Source organism: Equus przewalskii, chromosome 9, assembly GCF_037783145.1.
Source record: "Equus przewalskii isolate Varuska chromosome 9, EquPr2, whole genome shotgun sequence".
Classification (NCBI taxonomy): Eukaryota; Metazoa; Chordata; class Mammalia; order Perissodactyla; family Equidae; genus Equus; species Equus przewalskii.
The window spans coordinates 18502179-18525565 of record NC_091839.1 but is presented as its reverse complement, the minus strand read 5'-3'; the positions used below and the strand labels follow the sequence as shown (position 1 = coordinate 18525565).

At 53.3% G+C, this 23387-nt stretch overlaps 2 protein-coding genes across 4 annotated transcripts in view; one reads left to right on the top strand and one right to left on the bottom strand.

Moving 5' to 3' along the window:
• TRPM4 (transient receptor potential cation channel subfamily M member 4) overlaps positions 1-23277 on the bottom strand; it is a 46078-nt gene extending 22801 nt beyond the window's left edge. The window contains exons 1-12 of one of the 3 annotated variants that reach the window (XM_070558187.1): positions 23194-23277; positions 17481-17548; positions 13243-13417; positions 12761-12941; positions 12392-12555; positions 11934-12117; positions 7315-7376; positions 7006-7197; positions 6024-6123; positions 1281-1393; positions 629-982; positions 327-461 (exon numbers count right to left, since the gene is read on the bottom strand). In XM_070558187.1, the coding sequence (XP_070414288.1) occupies positions 327-461; positions 629-982; positions 1281-1393; positions 6024-6123; positions 7006-7197; positions 7315-7376; positions 11934-12117; positions 12392-12555; positions 12761-12941; positions 13243-13417; positions 17481-17548; positions 23194-23277 (1812 nt within the window). Of the gene's footprint in view, positions 1-326; positions 462-628; positions 983-1280; positions 1394-1622; positions 2479-6023; positions 6124-7005; positions 7198-7314; positions 7377-11933; positions 12118-12391; positions 12556-12760; positions 12942-13242; positions 13418-17480; positions 17549-17858; positions 18837-23193 lie in introns of those variants that run through there. The other 2 variants (XM_070558188.1, XM_070558189.1) reach the window with 2 other exon arrangements.
• HRC (histidine rich calcium binding protein) lies at positions 19452-23353 on the top strand. The gene is made up of 6 exons (XM_070558245.1): positions 19452-21506; positions 21590-21660; positions 22194-22262; positions 22500-22554; positions 22995-23031; positions 23214-23353. The coding sequence occupies exons 1-6, from the start codon at positions 19730-19732 to the stop codon at positions 23248-23250; spliced, it is 2046 nt and encodes a 681-aa protein (XP_070414346.1). The 5' UTR covers positions 19452-19729; the 3' UTR covers positions 23251-23353.
• Positions 23354-23387: the final 34 nt, after the last annotated feature.

The window sequence follows — 23387 nt, the reverse complement described above, 5'->3', positions numbered from 1 at the left end:
AATGACGTCCCGTCAGCCACAGGGTGACGCCTGACTTCCTCACGCAGGCAACCCTTTTGAACGAAATGAGATCGATTCACATGGATGAACAAGAAAAAACGCCCAAGAGACATCGCCAACAGAAAAGGCAAGTTACAACAAAAGCATGATTTGGGCGGGGAAAAAAAGAAGCAGAAGTTGGAGTCGTTTCAGGAATGGAGGATGGGGGTGGGGGTCGGGGTGACGTCAGAAGTCAGGGAGTCGGAGAGCCGGGGCATTGGAGTGGCGCAGAAATAAAGGACAGAGACGTAGGAGAGGGTAGAACCAGAGAGCAAGGCAGCGCTCACCATCTCCCAGAAGTACACGGCCATCTGAGCCCTGTTCAGGAGCAGTGCCCAGAGGAGCAGGTCGTTCCACGGGGCCTGCCCGACGACAGCGCTCAGCCTGCGCTCTGGGGTGACCAAGTCCGAAAGCAGGCCACTCTGCAGGGAGGGGGAGGCGTGGTCAGGATGGGCCCCGCCCCCGACCCTGCCTGGCCCCGCCCCCAACCACCAGCCCCACCTCCGCACTCTGGCCACGCCCCCGACTGACATAGCCACGCCCCCAGGCCCTTCCGCGCTTCCCCACCCCAGCCTCGCACGGTTCTTACGCTTTCGCTCTCCCCGTAGCCACAGCCCGGGTGGGGATCCCCGGCGTCCCCGACGTGGTACCTCGGCGCCCACGTCTCCCCCAGCAGCATCCGAAGCACCTGCCCCACGTTAGGGGGTTGGGGCTCCCCAGAGGGTTTAGGGGCTGAGGTTTTGGTGCTCCCGCCGTGGGAGTGGGACGCTTGGTCCAGAAGGCTGCGGATGAGCGAGCTGGGGGGCGCCGCGCTGTAGAGCTGAGCCAGGCGCGTCGGAGTCAGGAAGCGGCCCAGGCTAAGGCCATGGGAGATGAGCAAGCGCACGAACTCCGGCTGGTCATTCAGGAGGGCGTCCATGAGGGAGGCCTCCAGGTGGAAGGACTGGCAGGGATGGGATGAAAGTGGGAAGAGATGAGCAGAGGCAGACAGAAGTCCAGCTGAGGTCAGAGGTTAAGGACAAGAGATGAGGAAACAGAGCTGTAAGTGACGATCGATGCATGGATGGATGGAGGGATGGGGAGACAGGGAACAAGATGGGGACAGATGGACAATCAGAGATGGATGGACAATTAAGAGAAAGCTGGACAGGCCATAATGGAAGGCACGGCTAAATGTCAGGGAAGAAGGAGAGTTCATCCCCCGTGTCAGGATCCCCAACCTCCTGGCCCCGACCTCTCACCCGCCATTGGATGTCACCCCGGAAGAGTTCACTCTGGGCAATGTCCACACGGTTCCAAGCCACAGCCAAACGCAACTCATCCAGGTAAGCTGAGGCCTCAGAGCTCCCACAGGCTGAAAGGGTGAGAGGAAGAGGGGGCAAGAAGTCAGGGGGAGTGTGGCAACAGCTGATGGAGGTCTGTTTTGCTTCTATTTCGGATACCTTACTTTTTTTTTTTTTTTTTTGAGGAAGATTAGCCCTGAGCTAACATCTGCCGCCAATCCTCCTCTTTTTGCTAAGGAAGACTGGCCCTGAGCTAACATCCGTGCCCATCTTCCTCTACTTTATATGTGGGATGCCTACCACAGCATGGCTTGCCAAGCGGTGCCATGTCCACACCCGGGATCCGAACTGGCGGACCTCGGGCTGCCGAAGCGAATCTGCAAACTTCACCGCTGCGCCACCAGGCCGGCCCCCGGATGCCTGACATTTAAATGCCATATCAAGGGGGTATTGTTGGGCAGAGTCTGGGGTTTTTAAGAAGTCAGGCTATTACAAGTAAAAGGTCATTTGACTCAGGAGCAGAGGGCAGACCGGTGGTTTAGAGCCCCCGAGAAGAAGGAAAAGGAATCATTTATTCATTTAACATTTGTTGAGGTCGGTTACGGACCAGGCAGTGGGAGGGATGGAGATACAGTCCCTGCCCTGAAGGAGCTCATCCTGGGGAAATATGTCCCAGAACCCCATAACTAGAGTGACTGGTGCCCTCAGAGGCGAACACAGGATGTGATTAGGGCCCAGGGGAGGTGACGATCACAGAGGTAGGGAGTGACCCAAAGGAGCCTCCTGGAAGACGGGCGTTGAAGTGGGGCTGTTGAAAGAGTGGTAGGAATGGGAGGTGTGCATCCAAAGTGAGGAAAAACCCTTCAAGGCAGCAAGAGCAGCCAGAGCCAAGGCCCGCGTGCGGGAAAGTAGGATATGATGGCAAGTGTGAGTCACTCTGATTTCTTGAAACTTGGGGGCACTTGTGCGAAGAAAGAGTTGACAGTAGCAGAAAATGAGGTTGGAAAAGATCCAAACATTAGAGGGATTCCAGAAGACTCTGGAGGTTGTTAAAAAGAGAAAAGGATTGAGCCAGCCCTGACGGCTGATGGCTTAGTGGTTAAAGTCCGGCATGCTCCACTTCAGCAGCCCGGGTTCAGTTCCCAGGCATGGAACCACACCGCTCATCTGTCAGTAGCCGTGCTGTGGCAGCATCTCACATGGAAGAACCAGAAGGACCTACAACCAGAATAGATGACTATGTACTGGGGCTTTGGGGAGGGAGAAGAAAAAACAGCAAGGAAGAACAAGAGACCTCTAAAACTTTGATCCGACAATTGATTGGATCCAAACGTGTGCAGTCAACAAGGGCCTGAAGAGTCTGAAGTACGCAGTGGATCCCAGGAGAAGTGAAGCAAAGTCCAGACCCTGCTGGGTCTCAGAGCCCTTGTGCTTGGAGAGAGTTTTTCCTTCTGTCTCCACTTGCTCCACATCTAGCTCCAGAGCTCAGGAGGGACTTTCATCTCATTTTGGTTGTTCCAAAAATTGGTGTTGCAAAACTAGGTAATCTACTGGAGCAGAGAGGAGCGACGGGCTCTGAGGCAGGCAGGCCTGGGTTCCAATCCCAGCTCCACCAAGACCAACTGAATGACTTCAGGCAAGCCACTGAACTTTGGGAGCCTCAGTTTCCTCATCTATAAAATGGGAATGATAGGGGTGGGCCTGGTGGCATAGTGGTTAGGTTCGCATACTCCACTCCAGTGGCCTGGTGTTCTCTGGTTTGGATCCCGGGCACAGACCTACACACAGCTCATCAAGCCACGGTGCGGTGGCATCCCATATACAAAGTAGAGGAAGACTGGCACAGATGTTAGCTCAGGGATCATCTTCCTCACACACAGACACAAAAGATGGGAATGATAATGGTGCCCACTTTGTAGCATTGTTATCAATAAGAACTGTAGGAAGAAGTTCCGAACTGGGAGGAATTTGTAGCTTGATGAGCGTAACCTCTGAGGCTAATAGTTAAGAAACAAGAGGCCCAGAGAGGGGTAGTAATATGCCTCGGATCACACAATCTTATATTTCTTCCTTCCTTCTTTTTTTTGAGGAAGATTAGCCCTGAGCTAACATCCGTGCCCATCTTCCTCTACTTTATATGTGGGACGCCTGCCACAGCATGGCTTGATAAGCAGCACGTAGGTCTGCCCCCGGGATCCGAACCCATGAACTCCAGCCACTGAAGCAGAGCGTGTGAACTTAACCACTGCACTACCGGACCGGCCCTAAGCTTATATTTCTTTTCAAAACCCAGAAGCAAATTCAGAGTGGGATTTCTGTGAATCTCCCCTACTTTCTTCAGTTTCAAGAAAAGGGAAATAAATGACTTATAACATCTTGCTTTATATTCTGCCTTGACACATCATTTATCACCCTGACCTCCCCCAGGTCCTTCTTGCTCACCACGTCCCACAGTGAGCTCAGCATCCGTCCCTAAAACCAATCTTTCCCCATCTCAGGGGCGGGCCCTTTGTCCACCCAATGAGGCAGACCCCCAGGTGCTGCCACTGTCCCTTCCAGCCCCCCTTACTGTCCCCATGGCCCAGCTCCGGCCCCAGCTTCATCCCGTTCCCCCACCATGACAGCAATCTCTTCCTTTTCATCATGGTCTCTCTTCTCCTCTCTACTCTGCCTCTGCCTGGTCCCAGAGGGTCCTTCTCTACATAGAACTGATGCTGGCCCTCCTGTGCCTCTCAAGACAAAATTGGGGTGCTGGGTGGTCTGGCCCTGCCCACGTCACTGGCCTTGTCTCCAACCTTCCTTTCATGCCACATGCTTCATGCCACCATCGGGGAGACGATCCTTGCAGGCAGGAATGGAGGATCTGGGCATAAATATCTGCCGACTGCTCAGCACAGTGCCTGGCTCATACTAGACACTTACGGAGCATTCGTTCCCTTCCGCCTTCCCTCCTTGCCTGCTGAAACCCCATCCGTTCAGCTCTGCGATCACAGCCCGTCCAGCTATCTCCGATTTCCCCGGCAGAGCGTGATCACTTCCACTTCTGCAGGTAATGGACTTATAACACCATCCCTTCAAACCACATCTTAGAGAGCTGCTGTGTTTTCTCCTAGGAGGCTGGTGAGTTAATTTCTGTAAAATGAATCCGATTTGCCCACTGAGGGTCATCCTCTGTTTCAGGTTATGTCCCCATAGGAAATGGAATGATATTAAGAGCTCCCATTTATTGCTCTCCCCCACACCGGGGGGACCAGGCACTGCTCATAAGTTGCCTGTGAGGCTCTCAACACTCCTCCAAGGTATTATTTCTATTGTTCAGAGAGATAAACTAAGGCTCAGAGAGGGGAAGTCTCTTTCTCAAGGTCACACAGCAAAGAAGGGGCCAAGCTGTTACTCAAATTCAGCTTTATCTGACTCCAAAGTCGAAAGTAACTGCTCTTTCTGCCACACCACAGAACATGGTGGATACAATTGGGGTGGGGGCCTGGGGCTGAGGACACATTATATAAATGGACACTATGACTCTTGGGAAATTTTATCTAAGTGGGTGTTTTCCCTGTAAAACTATTCTGACACCGAAAATAACCTTTCCCACCCACATTCCCACAGACCCCCAGGAATCCTCCTCACCACTCATCTACCCCACCGCCCCGTCTCACTGAGTCCAAATTCTACTGACTTTTCAAGGCCCAATTTAAATCCCAGCTCCTCCTTGAATTTTCTCCCCTTACCGACAGTGATTCCTCCCTCACGCTTTGGTCTTAATTTTACTTAAGGTTGTGTCCAAACAACCCCAGTAGGATCTGGGGTCCTTGAGAGCAGGAAATGGGTCTGCCTCAGTCTCTGGAGCCTGGGATGGTGTCTGTTGAGTGAATAAATGAGCCCCATCTCCAGCCTCTACCATGTAGCCATTATGCTCCCTACCTTGGTTTTCATCCTTCCTTCCTCTCAGTTGCCATTCCTTTTTTTCTCTCTCTCTCTCTCTTTTTTTTTTTTTTGGTGAGGAAGATTGTCTTTGAACTAACATCTGTGCCAATCTTCCTCTATTTTGTATATGGGACACCGCCACAGCATGGCTTGATGAGCTGTGTGTAGGTCTGCGCCCGAGATCCGAACCTGAGAACCCTGGGCCACCGAAGCAGAGTGCGTGAACTTAACCACTACACCACCGGGCCAGCCCCTGAGTTTACCATTTTTAATGAAATGTCAGGAGTTCCCCACTGGGAGGCAGTGCTTTGGTTCATCTCTAACTCCCCTATCCCTCAGTGCTTAACACATATAGAAAGGAAGAAAGGGTGGGTGGGTGAATGAATAGATGGAAGAATGGATGGATGGATGGATTATGAGTGGATGGAATTATCAATGGATGGGGGATGGCAAGATCGATGGATAGATGGATGGAAGAATGAAGAATGAATGAAATAATGCGTAGATGGAAAGACAGAGAGATCAATGTACATATGGACGGATGGATCAAACAGAAGGAAAGCAGTGTTGGAACATAATGACAGTATCCTGGAAAAACTGTCCAAATAGCATCGTGCAAAGCCCCAAGAAACACTGAAAAGGGGAAAGATAATAGAAAAGAGATAAAAAGGGGCACAGACCTTAGCTTAGAGAAGATGGATAAAGTGGCCAGGCCAGGAAAGGAGTCCAAAATTGAGCTGAAAGAGGGGAAGGATTTGGGCGTCCAAGTCTTACCCTTGACAAGGGCCTTCAGAACGATGGTCTCAAACTCCTCAGGGCCGTCTTCGGCTGAGTAGACTGTCAGCAGCTCCTTCCGGGTCATGATTTTCTCCACCTGCAAAACACCAAAGTCTGCATCCCCAGCCCAACTCCTCCAGAGCCCTGTCCACAGAGACACAGGAGACCATTCCCCTCCAGGACACAGGAGTCTGGGCCCCCAGCCCCTCCTCCCTCAGACCTGGGAGTCCAGCCCCAGCCCTTCCTCCCTCAGACCCAGGAGAGGAGGCCCTCAGCCCCTCCTCCCTCACACCCAGGAGTCCAGGCCCCAGCCCCTCCTCCCTCAGACCCAGGAGTCCAGGCCCCAGCCCCTCCTCCCTCAGACCCAGGAGTCCAGGCCCCCAGGCCCTCCTCCCTCAGACCCAGGAGTCCACCCCCCAGCCCCTCCTCCCTCAGACCCAGGAGTCCAGGCCCCCAGGCCCTCCTCCCTCAGACCCAGGAGTCCAGGCCCCCAGGCCCTCCTCCCTCAGACCCGGGAGTCCATCCCCCAGCCCCTCCTCCCTCAGACCCAGGAGTCCAGGCCCCAGCCCCTCCTCCCTCAGACCCGGGAGTCCATCCCCCAGCCCCTCCTCCCTCAGACCCGGGAGTCCAGGCCCCCAGCCCCTCCTCCCTCAGACCCAGGAGTCCAGCCCCAGCCCCTCCTCCCTCAGACCCGGGAGTCCAGGCCCCCAGCCCCTCCTCCCTCAGACCCAGGAGTCCAGCCCCAGCCCCTCCTCCCTCAGACCCCGGGGTCCTGGCCCCCAGCCCCTCCTCCCTCAGACCCAGGAGTCCAGGCCCCCAGCCCCTCCTCCCTCAAATCCACAAGTCTGGGCCCCCATTCCCCCCTTCCCTTGGATCCAGGACTCCAAGTCGTCAGCACCCCCATCTCTCAAAACCCTGGGGCCCAGGTCCCCAGCTCCCTCCCATCTCAGGATCCAGGGTTTGGCCCCTAATGTCATACCTGGGCCTCCAGAACCTCAGGGTCCCCTTTGGGGAAGAAACGCTTAATCCAATCTCGAACTTCACGTCGTCTGCCCCCTCCACTCCCTGGAGCCAGGGTGTCTTCCAGGATCTCTGCCAGGCAGTCTGCAGCTCCCCCAGACCCAGCCACCAGGAGGCAGGGGAGCTGAGCCTGTGTGGCATTCTCTATCCGCTACAGGATAAAGCGGGGAGTCAGGTCACGGAAGGCAGGTATTCACCCCACCTGGAGTCCAGACTTACAGACCCTCCTCCCCAAAGACTCAGGACCCAGGAGTCCAGACCCCTATACCTCCAGCATCTTCTCATCACCGTTGATCAGGAGGAGGAAGACAGGGATGTCAATTCCAGTCCCTGAGGAGAGAAGAGAGCCGGGGGCTTGGTCATCTCCCATCAGCCTTTGCCAAGGATGGGAGAGAACTACATTTCCCAGGAGTCCCTGGGGCAAATGTTGGCTTCTGCCTAACCCTCTGTCCTGAGGTTTATGGGAATGGTCATGTCTTCGAGCACATTGGAGGGGCCAGATTTTGAAGACAGTAATGCTCCACTTCCCAAGGGAGGTAGAGGGCTGGGGGCCTGAGCTCCTGGGTTTCCAAATGAGGCAGGTATTTCTGGTGTGAGTCAATCCTGTAATTGATTAACCACCCGGGAACCAGGAGAGGAGGAAAGTTCAAACAGAAAATGAAGGAAATAAGGACTAAAAAGGACCATCCAAACACAATAAAGATATTTATCAAAGGCCAATAGCAAAAGGATATAAGATAGTTTTATACTAACTCTATTCCCATTAAAATAAGAACCAAAAAAAAAAAGAAACGTGACAACATTACTACTGTTCACACTCATCTGGGAGTTTTGAGCTAATGTAATAAAGCAAGAAAATGAAATCATTGGAATGAAAACTGGTGTTTTTTTTTTAAGCTGGAAGAGACAAAGGTATCTATGTGAAGAAAACATGATTTATATTCTCAGAAAACTGGAGAGACTCCACTCAAAATAAATAAATATTAATAAAAAGAATTTGGTAAGAGGATTGACACAAGAAAAATACACAAAAATAAAAAAATTTTTTCCAAACTAGTAATAATATGTATCCTATTCATGTTTTGATAAAATATTTGGGACTTAATTCATCCAGAAAGGCATGAGATTTTTATGAGGAAATTGGATAAACTTTATTTAAGGACAAAGTCTGAATAAATGGAAAAACTAATACCATGTCGACCTGTTACAAAGTAACATAAATTCAATACAGTTTGGGGAAAGGGGGAGTAGGAGGAGTTTGGAGGTGTTTTTCTTTTTCTTTTTTTTTTAATAGAATAAAATAATTTTAAAATTCATATGGAAAAATAAATACCAGAGAAGAGCCAAGAAATTTTTGAAAAAGGACAGTGAGGGAGAATGTTCCCTAATATATATTCAAACAGATTAAACTGCTGTAATCAAAACATAGTTTTGGCACAGGAATAGACAGAGAGGTAGAAGAGAAAAAGTTTCAGAAGCAGATTTTAACATATACAGGAACTCAGTATATAAAAGTGGCACTTCAGGGGGCTGGCCCCGTGGCCAAGTGGTTAAGTTCGCGCGCTCCGCTGCAGGCGGCCCAGTGTTTCGTTGGTTCAAATCCTGGGCGCGGACATGGCACTGCTCATCAAATCACACTGAGGCAGCGTCCCACATGCCACAACTAGAAGGACCCACAACGAAGAATATACAACTATGTACCGGGGGGCTTTGGGGAGAAAAAGGAAAAAAAAATAAAATCTTTAAAATAAATAAATAAATAAAATAAAATAAAATAAAAGTGGCACTTCAGGGCCAGCCTGGTGGCACAGCTGTTAAGTGCGCACGTTCTGCTTCAGCGGCCCGGGGTTCACCAGTTCGGATCCCGGGTGTGGACATGGCACTGCTTGGCAAGCCATGCTGTGGCAGGCGTCCCACATATAAAGTAGAAGAAGATGGGCACGGATATTAGTCAGGGCCAGTCTTCCTCAGCAAAAAGAGGGGGATTGGTGGCAGATGCTGGCTCAGGACTAATCTTCCTTGAAAAAAAAAAAAGTGGCACTTCAATTCAGCCAGAAAAAGATGGTTTATTTATTAAATAGTCATGAAGAAAACATGGCTTCCCATCTGGAAGAAAAGAAACGTAGATTCCCTACCTCAAAACATGCAAATATCATTTCCAGATGGATTAATGGTCTAAATATAAGATAGTAACAAGAAGACCTAGAGATAATATTTGTATAGTGTTGGAGCGGGATGGACTTTTCTAAAAAGACGGGAAACCGAGAGGCTCTGAAAGAAACAACAAAAATATCTAACCACATAAAAATGGTAGAATTTTTATGGAAATAGCATAATGAAAGTATGTTTTAAAAATGTTACAATACATCTAACAGTCAAAGCGTAGCTATCGACAGGAGACAAAGAATTCCCACAAAAAGATGAGAAAGAAATAACCCAACTCAAAAGTGTGCAAAGGATATCAATAGACAGTTCATAATCAAGGAAATCTGACTGGCTGACAAAATATAGGTTTATATCTTTTAATAGTGGTTGGATAAGTTAAAAAAATCAAATTGAAAGCGAGACGTCACTTTTCACCCATCAGATTGGCAAAAAAAAAAAAAACTTAAAGCAAGAATATCCAGAGCTGAGCCAGCTCTGATGGCCTCGTGGTTAAGATCATCGTCTCCGCTTCGGCAGCCTGGGTTTGGATCCCAGGCAGAACCACACCACTTGTCTGTCGGTAGCCATGTTTTGGCAGCAGCTCACATGGAAGAACCAGAAGGACTTACAACTAGAATATACAATTACATACTGGGGCTTTGGGGAGGAAAAAAGAGAAGAAAAAAGAGGGAGATTGGCAACAGATGTTGGCTCAGAGAAAATCTTTCCATGAAAAAAAAAGAAGGAATGTTTTTAAAAAATGGTCAAGAATGAAAATGGGGAATCAGCATGAGAAATGTTTGCTTTCTAAAAGAAAAAAAAAATATCCAGACCTGGTTGAAACTAGGCAGAAAAGGAACCCTCACATATTCTTGATGGGCATGAAAATTGCTACAAATTTTTAGAAAGTTTTCTAGTACTATCTGTTAATACAGACACACAGCAATCTCACTGCAGGAATCTACTGTACATAATTTAAAACACCCGTATGTAATTACAGATGTCCACACAAAGATAGTTATTCAGCATTGTTTGTAGTGCCAAACGCTGGTAGAACTTTAAGTATCCATCAACTGAGAAAATTTTACATAACAGGTGCCACATCTGTTACCAAGGAATATGATGCAACTATTAGAAGGAGATGCAAGATAGAGAAGTTTGGACCTAAAGAGATGGTCATAGGGGCCAGCCCTGTGGCCGAGTGGTTAAGTTCCTACACTCCACTTCAGCAGCCCAGGGTTTTGCTGGTTCAGATCCTGGGCGCAGACATGGCACTGTTCATCAAGCCACACTGAGGCAGCATCCTACACGCCACAGCTAAGAAGGACCCACAACTAAAAATATACAACTATGTACTGGGGGGCTTTGGGGAGAAAAAGGGGAAAAAAAAGAGATAGTCATAAGAAAGTGTAAGATGTATATGTATAATACAAAAAAGAAAGAAACACTATACAGGTGGAAATATAATTACAAAGGATTTTATAAGCATAGAGAAAGGTACAAAAGGATAAACTCAAAACTATATAACACTGATTACCCCAGTAGAGGGGGTTGGAGCTGAGAAAGGAAGATCATTAACTTTTTCTTGATACACCTTCGTTTGTTTTGATTTGTTCCAATGAGCCTATATTAAAGCTGCCATAATACATTATGTTGAGTGAAAGAAGCTAGTCTCAAAAGGTCGTGTATTATATTATTCCATTTATAGGACCTTCCGGAAAAGAGAAAACTAGAGTGATGGAGAACAGATCAGTGACTGCCAGGGGTCGGGTACAAAAGGAATGCATTCATGGTAACTGGTCTGTGTCCTGATTGTGGAAATGCTCACATAGATCACTAAATATGCGAAAACTCACAAAACCGTACACTCCCAAAAGTTGGTTTTAGTGTATGATAATTTTAAAAATAAGATTAAAGTTGCCAAAAAGCTAAGTAAAGTTTAAGAATTAAGTGGACGCTTTTTTAAATACAGGAAATGTTTACAAAGAAGCAGCTTTTGTTTGAGTTGATTTTCTGCACGGCACATTTGTTTCTATTTTATCAGTTGCTGCCTTGTCTTGATTATTTCCTTGTTTTTACTTTCTCTAGATTTGATTTGCTGTTCTGTTGCTAGGTTTAAAAAAAAAAAAACTTCAATCATTGACTTTTAGTCTTTCTTCTTTTCTTTTTTGATCTATGCATTTAAATCTACGAATTTCCCTCTAAGTATTGCATTAGCTGCATTCCAAAAGTGATGGTATGTCATATATTCGTTATCATTCGATTCAAAACATTTTCTAGCTTCTTTTTCTTTCTTCTTTGGCCCGTGGGTTATTTACAAACTACGACTCATGCAATGACGAATCTCACAGAAATAACATCGGATACAAGAAGCCAGACAAAACTGTGCTGAGGGCAGAATTCCATTTATATGAAGCAGAAACGTGGTCAGAACCATTCCATGGTATTAGAAGAAGGATAGGGGTGACCCTTGGGTGCAGGAGGAGAAGGCTTCTGGAGGCTGGAAATAATCTATTTCTTGATCTGGGTGCTGGCTGCATAAGCGGGTTCAGCTTGTTAAAAACTCATCAAGCCATCCACTTTTGTGTATTTTAGACTTCGAGATAAAGATTTTTTTAAGACAGCAAATGTTGGACGAAGACGCTTGACCATAGGAAATTCCTTGCTGCAACCCCCAAATTTCGACCAGACGGGACCACTAGGATCCTGAGCTTTGGGTCGCGAGGGGAAGAAGCCACTCACCTCCCAAGCCCGTCTTCTGCTGGGCGATGTAGGACTCGAAGCGCAGGCGGAAGCGGTTCTCCCCACCCAGGCGGCCGTGGGTGCCGTCGTCCACCAGGAAGAAGGCCGAGTAGTTGTAGTCGAGGGGAAACTGGACCCCGTCCTCAGGGTCGCCGTGCCACTGGTACCTTGCAGGGAACGACCCCTGGGGGACAAGTGGCCAGACCAGGGAGTCTTTCCATCAGGGCCGGGAGGACAGACCCCAGCCCCTCCTCCCTCAGACCCGGGAGTCTAGGCCCCCCAGCCCCTCCTCCCTCAGACCCAGGAGTCCAGCCCCCAGCCCCTCCTCCCTCAGACCCAGGAGTCCAGCCCCCAGCCCCTCCTCCCTCAGACCCAGGAGTCCAGCCCCCAGCCCCGCCTCCCCCACACCCGGGAGTCCGGGTCCCCAGCCCCTCCTTTTCCAAGATCCTGAGTCCCACCTTGGGGTTGACGAGGTTCTCTCTATTCCGAACCACACCCCAGGGGGCCACGCCCATGGCCACCACCTCGCTGTCCCCAGTACTGGCTGTCTGGTGGTCCCGCACAGCCACACCAACATGCCGGCCAATGCCTGTGTGCAGCCCCCCGGTGACAATCCAGGCCCCTACACAGAGACACAGAGAGTGATGGTGAGGTCCAAAGACACAGGTATGTAGACACAGAGAGAGAGAGAGAGAAAGAGAGAGAATAGAGAGTGAGACAAAAACCCACACACAGAGATGGTGGGGAGACAGCATCCCAGAGAACTGGGGGAGATGAGCAGTCAGCCCCAGCCCAGGAGGCCTCAGCCCCCGCCCACCCTCAGTCACCTGTGCTCTGGGCAGCCCGCACCAGCCCGCGTCGCAGCAGGTCCTGCAGCCAGGTCTGGAGGGTGGGGCCCACCGACCCCCCCAACACTGACACCACCAGGTTCGGGGCCCGGAAGCCCCATGTGCGAGTGACCAGACTATAAATTGTAGCTGGATCCGTTCGGTCAGACAGCCGGAGGAACTGTGGACACACAGGAGGAGGGGACACAGGGAGGGGGACAGAGACAGAGACAGAGAGAGAAGGACAGAGATCCAGAGAGAGAGGGACAGAGACCCACAGAGAGGGGGACAGAGACCCAGAGAGAGGGAGACAGAGACCCAGAGAGAGGGGGACAGAGACCCAGAGAGAGGTGAAGACAGAGATGGGCAAATGGGGAGGCACAGCAGTCAGCTGGGGCACCCCCAGACCCTGGCTCTGGGAGCCCCTGAGGCGTGCCACCCCGCTGGTCCACCCTGGCCCTGCCCACACATGCAGGCCTCACATTGCTGGCCTTGCGGCCGGCGCCCTGGAAGTCCAGGTCCCCGTAGGCATCGGTGGGCTTTTCCGTGGTGTGCAAGTCACTGTCCCACACGGTCACCACAGCTGCCCCAAAAGCATCCTCCACAGCCACTGACGGGTGGGCACTCCGGGGACGCCCACACTGGCACAAGGTCCCCCTGAGGGGGAAGAGGGAGGGGGAGCATGAACCCCAGGGTTGTCCCCACCGACCCCCAGAATCCCGTACAAGTCTCCATATTTCTGCATGCCCCCAGAGGCAGTCACAGTCCAAGCTGCCCCTGGCATTGCCCCTCCTTGGCTCCGACCAGCCTGAGGGACAGACTGGCGCGGGAGGGCAGCCACAGTCACAGTGCCCACCAGAAGGACACCGCTGTGGCCCACCCTCGCTGTTGCCTGCAGGGCCCAAAATGAAGCAGTGCAGGGGGTGGGGGAGGGGGGTCCCCGCTGCCCCTAGTCGAAACAGATGATATTCCCCACAAAAAGGAAAATCCAGAGAGTGGTTCAGAAAGTGCACACGCGCTAGTGGCTGTGCTGTGTGACTTTGGGCGAGTGGCTTCACCTCTCTAAGACTAAATTTCCTCCTCAAACGGAAAGACGGTAAGAACACAGCCTACTCCATGGAACTATGAGGAGCCAATGAAATCACGCAATATTCCTGAAATGAGGACTGCATACCAGACCCAGTGGGAGAGCGGCCTCTGCAGAACTGCACACAGAGCTTTAAATAACCGTGAGTAACGCAGCGAGAAAGTCATTCCTTTCTCAGCTCTGATTATAGTCAAGGAGAGAGGCTCCGCCGGTGCTGGAATATCTCTAAGGGCAAACCCATCGCTACTCTTTGACAGAGAAGAGCTGGCCTCAGCCTCAGAAAATGGGGCTGGCAATAGCATCTAGCCAGAAGGTACATTCCTTCCTTTGCTTTGCATTGTAATTGTCTTTGATGGCTTGGTTTTTATTTTTTTTCTTTTTGTGGCAAATGGAACAGATTTTCCATTTATGGTGATTACATGTGAAACTTTTTTTCCCCCTAAAAAAATGTACAAGTATCCTTGCCATCCAAAGGGGATTGGCACCTGAGTCTTAAAGAGCAAGCGACATGAGTTTGGGGAATGAGGGGTTTATTTGAAAACGTATCTAGATCTCCTTGGTCCCTGATTCTGGAAAGGATTCAGATATCAGGGGAGACCTGCCCGCATTTACGTAAACAGAGTGAGCTGTGAGTGAAGGGCCAGTTTTGTGGAAAGAATAACACAGGTGGTACATGGATTTGGCAGAAGTTGTCAAGACACTAACAGAATGGCCAACCACAATGAGGAACACACCCCTCCTTTCTGAGTCTACCTCCAGGGTCCTGTCATGCCTCAGTTTACCCACTTGATCCTTTCACCCATCTCAATCCCATCCCTGGACCCCCTCGGTCCCTTCCATCTACTTCCCACTAGCCTTGCCTGGCCAAACTCCTTCATGGAATGTTCTAGAACCTGTGCTGTCCAATACAGTTGCCCCTAGCCACATGGGAGTCTTTATATCCAAATAAATTAAAATTCAATACAATTAAAAATTCAGTTCCTCAGTCACTCAGGCCAGATGTCACGTGCTCGGGAGCCACACGTGGCCAGTGGCTGCCATATTGGACATGGATATAGAACATTGCCACCATCGCAGAAAGTTCTGGTGGACAGCACTGGCAGACTCCCCCTCTGCATTCCTCACGTCCTACCCTCCCCTTCCTCAGTGCGGCCACCCAAACTGAAATTGTTCTCTGTAAGATCCGCGATTACCTGCGTGTCCCCAAATACAATGGCCTGTATTGAGGTCTCATCTGACTTTATCACAAAGCAGCTGGTCACAGCTAGAGGGCTCCAATTCCAGAAAACCTCCTCCTTGGCAGAGAACACCTGCCCCCCATCCCTGGTGTTCTGTGCCCACCTTATCTGTGCCTTTCTCTTCCTCTGTCTCCCTTGAGTACAGGTGTTCCCGGGAGCAAGGCCCACCAGCTTCCCTACACGGGTCTCAAACTCGATGCCTCCAGGGGCCAGGCAAGTCATTAACGGAAAGAAGCTCCAGACAAGTGGATATGTCACCATCCATGTGACACCATCATGTCAGGCAGGTATGTTTGTCTTGAGGCATTCAGAGACAGGTTGTTAAAACTGCTCTTCTATGCAAAAACATTGGGCCACAGAACTGCCAGTTTGCAACCTCCCTGACTTCTCACATTTTTTCCCCTGTGGCGTACCCCCTCCTTCCCCAGTTTCTTTGCCATCTACGGCTAAGACTTCTCAAGTCTCAGATCTTTCCCTGAATCCCAGACCCAGGTCTGCAACGCCCCCGGTTCCCCCCAGGCCCCTCCTGTGCACGAAGTCCCACTCTGAGCTCGGCGACATATGCCAAGCCTGCTCATCCTTCTGGGTTCTCACATCTCGGGGACAACCTCGCTGTCTCCCAGACCCCAAACCAGATACCATCCTCCTTCCTTCCCCCGTCACTCTCTAAATCCATCAGTCCTGCCCTTGCCCCCTCCTCTCTGTGTCCCCCAGTCCTGGCCTGACTCAGGCCTCTTCCTCTCCCACCCGGACCCTCGCCCAGCCTCTTCCCTGGCTTCCTGAACTCCTATTCATCCTCATACAGCCCTTAGAGAGCCTTTCCACACCCAGAGTTGACCCTGCCCTTCCTGTGGCTCCCCAGTGCCCCAGCACAAGGTCCCAGCCCCGCAGGGTGGCATTTGAGGCCCTGCCCTCGTCTGTGGCCTCCTCTCTCGCGACAGCGCTCCTTGCTCCCTGAACTCTGCTCCATTTTCAAGCCACACCACATTGCCAATTTGCACATGATCTTCCTGCCCCTGGGATCACTGTCCACACTCCTCTCTAGCCCACCTTCAACTGTCAAGCTCCAACTTGTCCTTCAAATGTCACCTCACTGGCCCATCCTCCTCCAGAAGCCATTAGTGACACCCCGTGACCCCTCCCCAGTCTTAGCCAGATGCCTCCTCTCTGCACCCCTGGGGTCCAGTGGCGCATCCGTTGCAGTTCCCATCCCCTTGCCTTACAATTGTCCGCCTCCCGCCAGACAAGAGGTCCCTAAGCTTTCTTGACCACACTTCCAGGGACAAAAAGGTTTTGGGCACTCGCCGGCAGCAATGTATATCTGTTTATCTACACGATTGCAAGCCACACTGCACTAATATGTTTCTAACAAAACACACACTAAATTAGGAATGTTGACATTTCCTACACCCTAAAGATTGTCTTAAGAACAACTAGAGCGACCGGCCCCGTGGCTAAGTGGTTAAGTTCGCGCGCTCCGCTGCGGTGGCCCAGGGTTTCGCCGGTTCGAATCCTGGGTGTGGACATGGCACCGCTCATCAGGCTGTGCTGAGGCAGCATCCCACATGCCACAACTAGAAGGATCCACATCTAAAAATACACAACTATGTATTCGGGGGGCTTTGGGAGAAAAAGGAAAAATAAAATCTTTAAAAAAAAAAAAAAAGAACAACTAGAAACTCAGAACCCATCGGGAGACCTTCGCTGAAGGCAGGGAGCTCCTTAAGGGGGCAAATACCAGACTGGCTCACTCGGTGTCCCCAGCCATCCAGCACAAACAACGGGGCCTGTCCACAGTCATAACTGCTACCCCAGAGTGAGAATTGCTGATATTTTCCAGGGCTTACTATGTGCTGGGCATTGTTCCATAAATATCACAAGCATTAACTTGTTTCATTCTCCCAATAATCCCTGGAGACAGGGCCTGTTTTTATGCCCAGATGAGGCCCAGAGAGGTGAAACGGTTTGCGCAAAGCCACACAGCACGTGTCCCAGGGGAGATCTGAACTTTGGTCGGGCTTGTGCTCCTGAAAATTATGCCCCCTCGGGAGCGCTCGGTGAAGTTTCCTGGATGAATGAATGAATGAATGCAACAGAAACACCCAAAAGAAAAAGAGAAAGTGGCACAAGGAGACAGAGACGCATAGGAGAGACACGGGGAAGGAAAGAACAGAACCGAGTCCCGGACCCTTAACACTGAACCTGAACGAGAGAATGGGAACTTGGAAGTGTCTGCACAGACCCAAACCCGCCCGAGGGAGAGGACCACCAGGGAACGCCCTTGGGAGTGTCCGCAGAGACTGGCACGGGGGAGGGGCCGAAGGGCGGGGTCTGAGGTGGGCGGGGCTAGCGGGCCGGGGACACTCAGGGGTCGGTCCCGGGGCGAACTCCTCACCCCGGGTCTGTGGAGTCAACGATGAACGTCGTGCACGTCTTCTTTCTGAAGATCTTGGGGATCCAGCTCTGGGGCCAGGAACAAGGGGTGGGAATGGGGGGCTCCCATTCAGTCCTATGGGGCACGGAGGCACCCACCCCGCGCCCCGCCCTGGGACCCAGGAATCTGGGACCCAGCGCCCTCCTCCCCCAGACTCAGGAGTCTCGACCCCCTCCTAGTTCCCTTCCTACCCCTCCACAAAGACCCAGGAGTCCGGGCCCCCCCACCCTCCTTCGTCTGACCCAAGAATCTGGGTGTCCAGCGCCCTCCTCTCTGGGAACGAGGAGACCAGGCCCCCAGCTCCCTGTTCCCTCCGTCCCGGGGGTCCGGTTGCTGTACCTGCTCCTTCTCTGAGCCCACCATGCTGCCGCAGCCGCCGCAACCTATCCGGTTCCTTACATCCCGTCTATGAACCCGGGTTCCAGACCCGCCCCGGACAAACCGGATCCGCCACTTTCCAGCCCTGCCTGGGGCGGGGCAAAGTCTGGGGGGGGCGGGAGTCTCGGAGACACGCAGAGCGGGAGGCGGGGCAGAGGGCCGGACGGGACTTCGAGACAGAGACCCAGAGAGAGGGGGACGGAGACCCGGAGAGGGGGGGACGGAGACCCAGAGAGAGGGGGACGGAGACCCGGAGAGGGGGGGACGGGGACCCGGAGAGAGGGGGACGGGGACCCGGAGAGAGGGGGACGGGGACCCGGAGAGAGGGGGACGGGGACCCAGAGAGAGGGGGACGGGGACCCAGAGAGAGGGGTGATGGGGACCCAGAGAGAGGGGGACAGAGACCCAGAGAGAGGGGGACGGGGACCCAGAGAGAGGGGTGATGGGGACCCAGAGAGAGGCAGACGGAGACCCAGAGATATGGAGATGGAGACCCAGGGAGAGGGGGACAGACCTAGAGGAGGAGAGCACACAAAAGCTTAGGTGAGAAGCAGAGAATCAGAAAAAGAGGCCCAGAGATCCAGAGGAGAGAGGTACACTGACCAAAAGAGAAAGAAAGACTTAGATGAAGTGCAGAGACTCAGAGGTGGGGACAGAGACCCAGAGACAGAGGGACAGCTCCCCAGGGGGATGACAGAGATGGGGGAAGGTGGCACAGTGACCCTGGACGGGGGCACAAAGACTTAGGTGGGAGGCAGAGAATTAGAAAGAGGAGGGAACAGAGATTTGGGGGGTGGTATACTGACCCAGAGAGAGAGAAAGAGACAAAGACTTGGGTGAGGGGCAGACACTCAGAGCGAGAAGGGACAGAATCCTGGGGAGAGGGGATGGGGACCTTGAGAGAGTGGGTGAAGGAACCACAAGAGAGAGAGGGAGACCCGTAAAGAGGGATGGGGACACAAGAGCAAGGGCGACAGTGACAGGATGAGGAGTGGGAGATAGTGACAACAGGCAGCCAGGGCCACATGTGTCCTGCTGGCTCTCTCTGACAGGGACAGCTGCGGCCACTGGGTAACCTGAGCCCCCCACCCTCCTTGCTGTATTTATAGCCCTGGCCTGGCCGGGTCCCCTGCCCTGGGATCCGAGTTCCAGGGACAGGAGGTCATGAGTACCGGGGCTGGGAGCAGCGTTCCTTTCCCCACCTCCAGGCCCTCCATACTGGCATCCACTCTCTCAGCAATGGGTCCCATTCTGGCCGGAAACTCTGGCCCCAAATCTAATCCCAATCCTTCCATGTCAGGGGTCTCTCCCTCAGAGGGTCCCCCCTGACACCCCAGGTGCCTCAGGCTGCCCCAACTTGGCCAGCTAGAAGTCTAGGTGTTGTCTTTGCAGCTGCCAGACATGAACTTGTTGGCGGTCTAAAGTTAAGTCCCTTGGTCCTCCTCTCCTGGCCAAGGAGACCCCTTCACACACCCCCTCCCCAGCAGGGGGGAGGGGCAGGCGGGGACTGGCCCAGAATAACTCAGGGCTCAGAGTAAATTTAGCCACAGAGAGGGGCGGGGAGAGACCCTATTGGCTGGGAAGTGGGAGGGAGGGCCTGAGAGGGGGGTCAGGGGGCTCCTGACTCTGCCTCAGAGGGCTGTCCAGAGCCTGGCAGTGAGGGCCAGGGGAAGGCAGACAGGCAGAGGTGGAGAGAGACACAGCAAAGGAAAGCCACGGAAAGAGAGAAAGAGGAGGACCCCAAAAGGGACAAGGACCCCAACATTCATCCACGCAGCCGCAGCAGCAGCTGGAGCCAGCCCTGGGAGAAGCTCTGCTCCCTGTTGCTCCCCATGGGCCATCGTGTGCCATGGCTGCACACCTCTGTCCTCTGGGCTGCCGTGGCCAGCCTGCTCCTCCCCCCTGCCATGACCCAGCAGCTGAGAGGGGCTGGGCCGGGCCCCAGCAACTGGGACGACCATTCAGGAGTCTCAGGGCCCTCAGAGGACGGGTCTGCTGAGTTTGGCCATCCCATCCACAGCCAGAGAGGCCATGGACATGAGAACAAGGATGTTTCCACAGAGAGTGGGCATCAATTCCAGAGCCACAGAGACCACAAAGAAGCGGATGAATATGTCTCCAGGGAATACAGTCACCGAGTCCAAGGCCACAGGTACCAAGGCCATGAGGCTGGGGATGAGAATGTCTCTGAGGAGGAGGTCTTCACAGAGCATGCTCAGCAGGCCCATGGGCACAGAGGCCATGGGAACGAAGACCTGGATGATTCGGCCGAGCATGGGCACCACTTCCCCAGCCACAGGAGTCATGGCCACCAAGATGAGGATGAGGACGAAGTTGTGTCCAGTGAGCGTCATCATCGTATCATCAGGCATGTACACCAAGGCCACAGAGGAGAAGAGGATGATGGGGAAGATGAGGAGGAGGGGGGTGTCTCCACTGAGTACGGACACCAGGCCCACAGACAGCAAGGCCACGGGAAGGAAGAGGATGAGGATGTCTCAAGTGAACACCACCATCATGTCCCCAGCCACGGGCACCGAGGCCATGAAGAAGAAGATGATGATGATGATGTCTCTGCTGAGTATAGACACGAGGCCCACAGGCACCAAGGCCATGGGAAGGAAGAGGATGAAGATGCCTCAGATGAACATCACCATCATGTCCCTGGCCACAGACACCAAGGCCAGGAAGGAGAAGAAGAAGATGATGATGAAGATGATGATGATGATGATGATGACGTCGCTACTGAGTACAGACGCCAGGCTCACAGGCACCAAGGGCATGGGAGGGGAGAGGATGAAGATGCCTCAGATGAACATCACCATCATGTCCCCAGCCATGGGCACCGACACCATGGAGATGAGGAAGATGAGGATGAGTCCACTGAACATTGGCACAAAGTTGCCAGACCTACCCACCATGGCCTTGGAGATGAGGATGAGGAGGAAGAGGAGGAGATCGCAGTCAAGTTCAGCCACCATGTTGCGAGCCACCAACCCGAAGGCCACAAGAGCTCTGAGGAAGAGGACTTCCCAGATGAGTACGAAACAGCAGTCCCTGGCCGTCACCACCACGGAGTCCCCAAGGAGGAAGATGAGGACATTTCTGCCAAGCTTGGCCACCAGGCTCCCAGCCATGGGCAAGAAGGCCACAGAGATGAAGGGACTGGCCACAGAGGGTCCATCAAAGAGGAAACTAGCCACCAGCCCCCAGGGCACACGGGGGTCAAGGATAGAAGCCATTTCAGGGGCGGAGACTCTGAGGAGGAAGAGGAAGAGGAGAAGGAAGAGGACCACAGCTCCCAGGAGGAAGATGATGAAGGCTCAGAGCTGGGAGAAGGCACCCATCATGGCAGCCTGGGTCAGGAGGATGAGGAAGAGGAAGAGGAAGGTCATGGTCTCAGCCTGAGCCAGGAGGAGGAGGAGGAGGAGGAGGAGGAGGAGGAGGAGAGGAGGGAAGAGAGGGCTGAGCTTCGGGCTCCACTGAGCCAAGAGCACCGGGAGGAAGAAGACGAGGAAGATGAGCTCCCCTTCACCATCATCCCCAACCCACGGGCCAGGAAGGAGGTGGCTGGAGGTGCCTCCAGTGAGGAGAGTGAGGAAGACACTGGTAAGCCATCTGGCTTGGGGGGGGGGGGGGAGCGGGGAGGAGCAGAGCCAGCCTGGGTCACTGCTGCCCTCCTGTCCCCACAGGTCCACGGGATGCCCAGGAGTACGGGAACTACCAGCCAGGGTCCCTGTGTGGCTACTGCACCTTCTGCAATGTATGTCCCTAGCCCAGATCCATCTACCAACCAGTCCCTGGAATCTGGCCCAGGGCTCAGGGGTACCTTAGGGGACGCTGAGTAAAGGAGGGGCAGGGGCAGTTCTGAGGGAACAAAGATACTTCTGGGGCAATGTGGGGGACAGACTGGAGGCCAGGAGACCAGGGAGGAGGGTGGGGCAATGATCCAGGAAAGAGACAGTGAGGCCTGAGCGGCACCTGCGGATGTGGGGACCGAGAGGAGGGTCCGTGGCAGAGTCGGGGGCATGTGGGACAGGACTGGGGACTGAAAGGCTGTGGGGAGAATAGGAGATAGGGGGTGAAGAGAGCACAGGTCCAGCCCACAGTGACAGGGGACATAGGGTCACCCTGCAATAGGGAAATGAGGGAGGAGGAAAGCGGGTTTGGGGGAAGATCCTGAAGTCAGTGTTGGAGGTACGAGGATGAGGAGTTGGGGAATTTTCCAGGGGGCGGGGCAGTCGACTAGCAGGAGGGATTAGGGTTTCCATCTAATCAGCCCCCTCCGGTCCCCAGCGGTGCACGGAATGTGAGAACTGTCACTGCGACGAGGAGAACATGGGAGAGCACTGTGACCAGTGCCAGGTGAGACTTCCCCGGACGCCAGGCTCCACTAGGCCCCAGGATGTCCCAGAACCATCGGAGCATCCCTGGTCCCAAAACCTGGCCTCTGCCCTCACCGCTGATGCAGCCCTGACTCCACAGCCCATCCTGCCCCTGACCTGACCCTCCACCTCTGGCCGCTGTACAGCCGCCGCCTCCCTCCCGACTCCGCCCCTAACCCCATCCCAGCGCTCACTCTCTCCCCATCCCCGCCCCCAGCACTGCCAGTTCTGCTACCTCTGCCCGCTGGTCTGCGAAACGGTCTGCAGTCCAGGTGAGCGTGGGCGGGGCCCAGAGAGGCCAACCCTGGCGGGGGCGGAGCCAAGTCGGGGGTCGGGCCCATAAGGCTTGGGGCGGGGCTAAGCGGGGAGGCGTGGCCAGAGCTGAGTCTATGGGTGGAGCAGGGCCAGCACGCAGGGAAGGATGGGCATGGATTCCGAAGCCTAGGAGGCAAGAGCGGGTGGAGGGTTGAGGGGTGCGCCTAGAACCCAGTGGGCAGGGTCAGAGCAAGCAGAATACTGGAGAATGGGGACACCCAGAGCAAGGAGGAAGGAGAGGGGCTTTCAAAGGAGTTCCAATAGAAGGAATCTAGTTTGTAGAAGGAATTAGGAAAAAGGGGGCAGAGCTAGTCCTGATCCCGGATTGAGTGAAAAGCGGCCCCCTAATTTCGCCCGTGGAGGATCCCTAAAGCCTCTTCTCTCCTCTGTCCCACAGGAAGCTACGTCGACTATTTCTCCTCGTCCCTGTACCAGTAAGTGGGGGGGGGGGGGGGAGGACTTTAAGGGCCCTGTTTAGAGTGGCGCTATCCCACCATGAGTTATTGGAGCACCCTGGGACTCCATTTCCCTGTCGGTGAAATGAGCAAGTTAACGATCTGTAAGCGCCCTGGGGTGAGCCTCGGACAGAGACTGACCTCTGCGTCCTTCTCTCCAGAGCCCTGGCGGCCATGCTGGAAACTCCGGAACCCTGACCTGGGGGCGTGGCTGCGCGCAGACATACCTCCCCAGCCCTCCAAACCCCCTTCCACGAGCCATATTTATTTCTCTGAATAAACGTGCTTCCCTAAAGCCACACTGTCAGGTGTGGGGTCTGGATAGTCAGGGCACC